This window comes from Triticum aestivum, chromosome 5B, assembly GCF_018294505.1.
Source record: "Triticum aestivum cultivar Chinese Spring chromosome 5B, IWGSC CS RefSeq v2.1, whole genome shotgun sequence".
NCBI classification, from domain to species: domain Eukaryota; kingdom Viridiplantae; phylum Streptophyta; class Magnoliopsida; order Poales; family Poaceae; genus Triticum; species Triticum aestivum.
Genome location: NC_057807.1, coordinates 484,068,975 through 484,075,935, shown reverse-complemented (window position 1 = coordinate 484,075,935; position 6,961 = coordinate 484,068,975). Strand labels below are relative to the sequence as shown.

General features: G+C 42.5%; 1 protein-coding gene and 1 pseudogene across 1 annotated transcript; one reads left to right on the top strand and one right to left on the bottom strand.

Moving 5' to 3' along the window:
• Positions 1-800: 800 nt before the first annotated feature.
• On the bottom strand, positions 801-2,780 carry LOC123116552 (uncharacterized). Its single transcript, XM_044537493.1, has 6 exons — positions 2,422-2,780; positions 2,261-2,334; positions 2,085-2,154; positions 1,657-1,829; positions 1,511-1,583; positions 801-990 (listed from the first exon to the last, which is right to left on the bottom strand). Exons 1-6 carry the CDS (start codon positions 2,468-2,470, stop codon positions 830-832), a joined length of 600 nt encoding a protein of 199 aa, XP_044393428.1. The 5' UTR covers positions 2,471-2,780; the 3' UTR covers positions 801-829.
• Positions 2,781-5,575: 2,795 nt separating this feature from the next.
• Positions 5,576-5,714, top strand: LOC123118171 (uncharacterized; annotated as a pseudogene).
• The last annotated feature ends 1,247 nt before the right edge of the window (positions 5,715-6,961 follow it).

Genomic DNA, 6,961 nt, shown 5'->3' with positions numbered 1-6,961 from the left:
GTAATATGGTTAAACTTTACAATAGGAAATTTTCTGGCCCAACTTTTAGAGAGCTCCCACAGGCGGTGGGAATAACATATTTGGACAGATACAACAAATATTGGTGTGTTGAGCTAGTTTTTGTTCTGAAAATTCAAAAGTCACATTTTGAAATTTCATTTTTTTTGAAAAAACTCCGCATGTTTATATGGATATATACTACATGTATTTAAAGTTTAATTTTGATATATGTTAACATGTGAACTACAATAAGAAATTCGTAACTTTGATAATGGTGAACAGTACATGCATTGTTCATTACTAAAAATTCAAAAAAAAAATCATTTTTGTGTAGCTCACATGTTAAGGTATTTCATCCTGAAACGTTATACACTTGTAGAATGCATCCATATGAACATATGTATAAAAACCTATGATTTTTTCAGACTTGAACTATGGTTTTGATATTTTTAAAATTCAAGCTCCAAAATGCCTTACTCGCAAAACCTATCAACATAAACAGGAGTGCAATTGCTAAATTAGCAATAATAAGCAACCTTCCAAAAAGGTGCTATAATTTTGGGAAAATGTAACCCACTCATATGCACATAAGTGAAATTCCACCCAAAAGCAAGTTTGAAAAAGTTCCCAAAACAAAGAAAACTCAATAAAATAATGGTAAAAATAATCGGTTCGAGCACATGGTTAGCACGCATGTACAATACAAACTCATACGACACAAATCATTATACCTTTCAGACATCAGAACAACAAATAGCTAAGTTGCTTTATTTCACTCTTTACTAATATTGGCCCCAGCGCCTTACTAGTCCCAGCTAGCAACTTTGCATCAGCTATCATGTTGTTCTTTTCCCCCCGCCTTCTTGCCAAGCTCCAATATCATATTGGCAGCTGCGGAGCACCTTGCATCATGTGGGGTCGGACGAGGATCGCCGGTGATGCTCATCTCAAAATCAGGGCATGTCAAACGTACTTCGCCGACGTGCATTCCTGAAAAGATAGGAGTGACCGGTGAATAAGTGCCCAAAAAACAATGTGTGAGAGCTATGAATGATAGAATATGGTACTAAATCAAACAATAGTTCCTGGTTATTGCTACGTGGAGACCTATTCAGTTCTTGACAAGTGGAATGCAATGAGGTGAGTAGAGGTGATCTCTGATAGATCCTACAACGGCGTGACACATGTCTTTGGTAACCATGGACTGAACCATGATGTTGAATAAACCTAACACATGAACAGAGAACAGACAAGTGGTTTATAGATCTGACCACTTGAAAACGCTTTTTCCCAAGCATACTAAGCGTAGTACACCATGTATGCTAACATTTCAATGCATGATACTAACGGGGCACTATAGGGATTGGATTCAATAAACGCTAATCAGAAAGTATGTGGCACAAGACCCATTTGTATGAAATTCTTTATTATTGTGCCTATATGGTTCAAGAACCCAATGCTTGTTGATTGGGAAAATCAAAGAGATAAGAGTAAATGTATTTACACATACCATCTGCTAGCGAAGGTACTACTGTGTATCTAGGGGCCATCCAATCGCAATCACAGCAGATCTCATCAAGCTCCTGCATTGACAAGTGTTAAAGGTACAGATGGCATTTAAAAATTTAATGCATCCACTAGCGCGGGGTTTCTTACCATGCATTTATCACGTTGGGCGAGTGCCTCCTTCAAGTTCAACTCCATCGTCTTAGTGCTCTTGGTTTTGCCATCATCGCCAAAGAAAGTTAGATTGACAACTTTCATTATATTTGAGCTAGGTTCCTTATATTTCTCCATTATTGACAACACTTCTGCTGTCATCTTCTCTTCTGCATGAGGTTTAAACATGATGAGTAATGGGAATGTGGAACACATATAGAAATAACTTCTTGTCAAAATATGCCACACTTCTAATGGACAATTTGTCCACAGTTTAAGATGAGGTACACGACAGTTTAACATAGAACTTTGGGAAATGTATAGCTGCCAGCAAAACATGCCCAAAATGTTTGCCAGAAAACAGTGACACTTCTACAAGTGATTATCAATCTAACGATGTTTAGATGTGTAAAATGGTAGAATACCAGTCTTAATTTTCTGAATGTCCATATCACATTGAGCACTTCCGTCTTGAAGTATGAATTCCTTACGAAGCTGAAACAAAGAGGGGATGAATTCACATAAGATTCTCAACTAGAACAAAATATAAGAAAAACAAGCATCAGTTTTTTCATGAAACAAGAGAAGACATATAACATACAATAGAATCCCGTATTTTCTTAATCTTTAGCACGGAATCAAGAATCTGATCATTGCTATTCTCAGTGACGCCACCTTCAATGAAATTAAGAACACATAGGTTAAAAAGTTGGAGGACCAATAACCAATAATAGGGAAAACAAGCTGTCTTGCGATCGCAACCTGACTTAGGCGCTTCCATGATTTGGCGTTCCAATGCACCATCCTTCATTTCAACATCAACACGTGGTGCTTGATACAACAACCATTTATTCAAGTGACCTAGGTCTATGTTTCTCACAATAATATTAAGTGCATAGGAAAACAAAAATGAAGGAAAAGTGCAACAACCAGCACGGCAACCTATATATATATGGTAATAGGTTTAATTTCTGTTACCACTGCAGCGCACCCAACCTTCGCCCCGCAACACTTTTCTCTAGTCACGGTAAAAATGCTAGCCATATGTATGGTAACGAAATTAAATTGCTTTACCCGATTCCACGCGCTGTGCTACACCCAAGTGCCCACGACTCCTGCTACTAACCATGGTAAAAAAGCACTGGCATGTACGGTAATGAAAATAAAATCATTACGAGATGTTGCGCACCACTCCTCAGTCCTCTAATCTAATCGTAAAATAAGTTGAACATGCAGTAACATTACTAGTCCCATACATAATCATTATTATGCACTTCGGCGGTAGGCAAGGTCAACCTAACCAGCAACTCCTTCTGTCTCTTGTGGTAAAGGGTTTCTCCGGATGTAGTCATAATCTATAGGTTGTTACGGCTGATGCATACGATGAGAAAATGATTCTCTCATGGTATCAGGCAAGGAGATCCAATATATCCTTATCTTTGTCTTCTATGTACTGAAGGCTTATCTAGTTTATTAATATTTTCTGGCCGCAATTTCTTGCTAAAGGAATTTGAGTGGGGATCCATGCACCATTTATATCTCACTTTTTATTCACTGATGATTGTATTGTTTTTACTCAGGCATCAGGAAGCAACAAGACTAAATAAAATTCTGGAAGCCTACAAAATAGGATCAGGTCAATTGGTCAATCGAGCAAAATCTGATATCTTCTTCAGCAGAAACTACTTGGCAGAAGCTGAAACCAAAGTTACCCAATGTCTCAATATTGAGAGAGAAGCCCTGGAGGAAAAATATTTAGGACTACCAACTGCTATTGGCAGATCTATATCGCGGGAGCCTTTGGAAAAATATGTTCAAGAATCCAGAACCTTGTTAATGCTGGTGTGAAAAGAAGTTAGGTGCAGCTGGCAGAGAAATCCTCATCAAAGCAGTGACACAATCAGTGCCCACATTCTGAATGAGTTATTTTCCGCTATCAAAGAGAACGTATAAAAAGGATTACCTCAAGCCTAGCTCGATATTGGTGGGGAGGAGATGGAGATACAAGCAAATTACATTGGAAGAAATGGTCAGATATAGCTCATACGAAGACAGGAGGATGTATGGACTTCAGGGACTTGCAATTTTTCAACATTGCAATGGTTGAGAAATAAGGTCGGATATTAATGACAAAACATGATTCCTTGTGTGCCCGCACTCTTTGTAGAGGTTTCATGGGTGCTAAGAAGAAACACAATAACTCTCACAGATGGAAAGGTATTTTGAAGGGGAAAGAAGTTCTAGAAAAAAGGACTAATTAAAAGGATTGGGGATGGAAGTACAAGAAAACCTAATTAAGAAGAAGCTCCCCCCCCCACCCCCACCCCACCCCCGCGCGGCGATTGTTCAAAAAATAAAATCTGGAACGAAAATAGAATTCCAGGGATTCTGGGATTTAAACAATATTTAGGAAGCCAGAGGCCACTGCAGTTATGGTTCAGGACTTTTTAGCTCCGGATGGATTGTCTTGGGACGAGCAAACATTAGAGCTCAATTTCTGATCAGCAGACGCGAGAGCTATTATGAAAATTCCTTTGGGAACATTGCAAGAGGATTACTTGGGCTTGGAGCCCCCAAAGACATGGCCTGTATTCGGTTAGATTAGCATACCACTTACTGGCTTCACACTCACGACTAGAGGAACACTACAAAAATAACAAGTCAAGGTCGTCTCGAAGTGATGAAAATCCAATATGAAGAAGACTGTGAAGGTTAAATATTCCCCAAAGGTAAAATATTTTTGGTGGTGTGTTACGAATAACTATATGCCTGTGCTTGCAAACTTCTTTTTAAAAGACACATGGACTCTCAAAGCACATCCCTTCAGTGTGGTGCTGATGATGAAACTTCTTATCATAGTTTGGTGAAATATACTTTCGCTTCTGTGTTTTGGCAATCCTTCAAAGAGATGTTTAACACTAATCTCCCAAATTTACATCCTCTTACTTGGTGTCAAGATTTATTAGATGAAGCGATTTGCCAGACTGAAGATTGTGGTCCCATTGTTTGTGGTATGTGGGCTATCTTGACTGCCAGAATGGAAGGCGACATGGTGAAAACCCAATGAACCTAAGACAAGCATGTAGATTGGCTAAAGAAACAGCATCCAACCTAATCTGTGCGACAAGTGTGTTAAACAACGTGACAAGTTGTATGCGCCCGAAGGCTGACTACTGAAGGTTGTAGTTCAGGATAGACTAAGAGTTTGTTATAGTTTATATTCTTGTTATCTTGAATGTCTATCTCTAGTCTATCCCTTGTTCTCCAAGATTGTAATCTCAACAGCTTTGTACGCTATTAGGGAGGTCGCGACCCTGCCTATAAACACGAAGCCGTCGGCCCTAGCAAAGGTACGACGTTCCCAGCCTTTCTCATATGGTATCAGAGCCTAACTCTTCCATCCATCTAGTCCTAGCCCTCCATCGCACAAGCCTCCGCAATGGCATCCTCCAGCTCATACAACTCCACCCTTACCGGCCAAATTACCGAGAAGCTCACCCGCACAAACTTCATCCTCTGGCGCACACAGATCACGCCGCAGCTCAGAGGCGCGGGCGTCTATGGCTACGTTGACGGCAGCACGCCGGAACCAGCCAAGACAGTCGTCACCAAGGACAAGGACGGGAAGGAGACGGCCGCACCAAACCCCCTTCATCCGATCTGGTTCCGAGAAGATCAACAGGTACTTGGTTATCTTCTGAACAATCTGTCCAAGGAAGTACTCGTGCAGGTGACCTCGATCTGCCATGCACACGAGCTATGGACAGTGCTGGCGAACATGTTTTCGTCCCAGTCGCTGTCGCGCATCAACAACATCCGCGTCGCCCTTGCGAACGCACAGAAGGGAAATCAGTCCGTTGCGGCCTTCTTCGCGCACATGCGCTCCCTCGCCGATGAGCTTGCTGCTGCAGGCAAGCCACTCGGCGACGACGAGCTCATCTCCTACATCACGGCCGACCTCGACATGGAGTACCAACCCCTCGTCTCCGCCCTCGACGCCCGAACTCAGCCTGTCACCCTTGATGAATTGTATGCTCAGATGAGCAACTTCGATCAAAGGGTGGCGCTGTTCCAGGGCACAAACTCTGGTGGTGGCGGCTTCAAGTCCTCTGCTAACGCCGCTGTGCGTGGCCGAGGTGGTGGATCACGCTACCGCGGGCCAACCCGCGGCAGAGGAAACAACAGCAACAACACCCGCGGCGACCGCGGTGATTGCGGTGACCGTGGCGACCGCGGCGACTCTCGCGGCAGTGGTGGCCGGCCCTCCTACACCAACAATAGGGGCGGCCGCCGCAACTCCTCCAACAAGCGCCCCGACGCCGTACGTTGTCAGATCTGTGGAAAACCCGGCCACACAGCCAAAGACTGTTGGTACAGGTTCGATGACGACGGTGACTCGTCCTCGGATGAGAAGGTGGCCGGGGCAGCTGATGGCTCATATGGAGTAGACACAAACTGGTATGTGGATAGCGGTGCAACCAACCACATCACCGGTGAACTCGAGAAGGTGACCATGCGTGAGAAATACCGCGGCAAAGACCACATCCACACTGCCAGTGGAGAAGGTATGAAGATTCGTCACGTTGGTCACTCAATTATTAATACCCCCCATAGAAAAATTCATCTTCGAAAAATCTTGCATGTCCCTAGTGCTCATAAAAACCTTCTCTCCGTTCATCGTATTGCTATTGATAATCATGTCTTCCTTGAGTTTCACCCCTTCTATTTTTTGATCAAGGATCAGGCAACGAAGAAGGTGCTTTATCGAGGTAGATGCGTTCGTGGGCTCTACCCTTTGATTCCGGAGATTAGAAGGTTCAATAAACAAGTTTTCAGTGCCACCAAGCTATCTTCAACACGGTGGCACGATCGATTAGGGCATGCAGCTTTTCCTTTAGTTAAACGTTTGCTTAGGAAAAATAAACTCTCATATGTTGGAGAGCATAATGTCGAAACAATTTGTGATTCATGTCAGAAAGCTAAAAGTCATCAGTTGCCGTATTCTATTTCCACTAGTATTTCTACCAAGCCTTTACAACTCATTTTTTCTGATGTTTGGGGACCTGCCCCAGCGTCTGTTGGTAGACATACATACTACGTGAGTTTCATTGGTGATTTTAGCAAATTCTCTTGGATCTATCTTCTTAAGAAGAGATCCGACGTGTTTCAAGTTTTTCTCAATTTCCAAGCTCTCGTTGAACGCAAGTTTGACACCAAAATCATCGCCCTCCAATCTGATTGGGGAGGTGAATATGAGAAGCTAAACTCTTTTTTCCAAAAACTTGGCATAGCCCATCACGTG

What these genes read in the sequence shown, in the direction of transcription:
- LOC123116552 (XM_044537493.1), bottom strand. Translation starts at nt 2,470, where the DNA reads ATGAAGGATGGTGCATTGGAACGCCAAATCATGGAAGCGCCTAAGTCA. An exon ending in CATTCAGAAAATTAAGACTG is followed by an intron (nt 1,830 to 2,084) that starts GTATTCTACCAT and finishes AACCTCATGCAG; the next exon opens with AAGAGAAGATGACAGCAGAA. An exon ending in CCCAACGTGATAAATGCATG is followed by an intron (nt 1,584 to 1,656) that starts GTAAGAAACCCC and finishes TTGTCAATGCAG; the next exon opens with GAGCTTGATGAGATCTGCTG.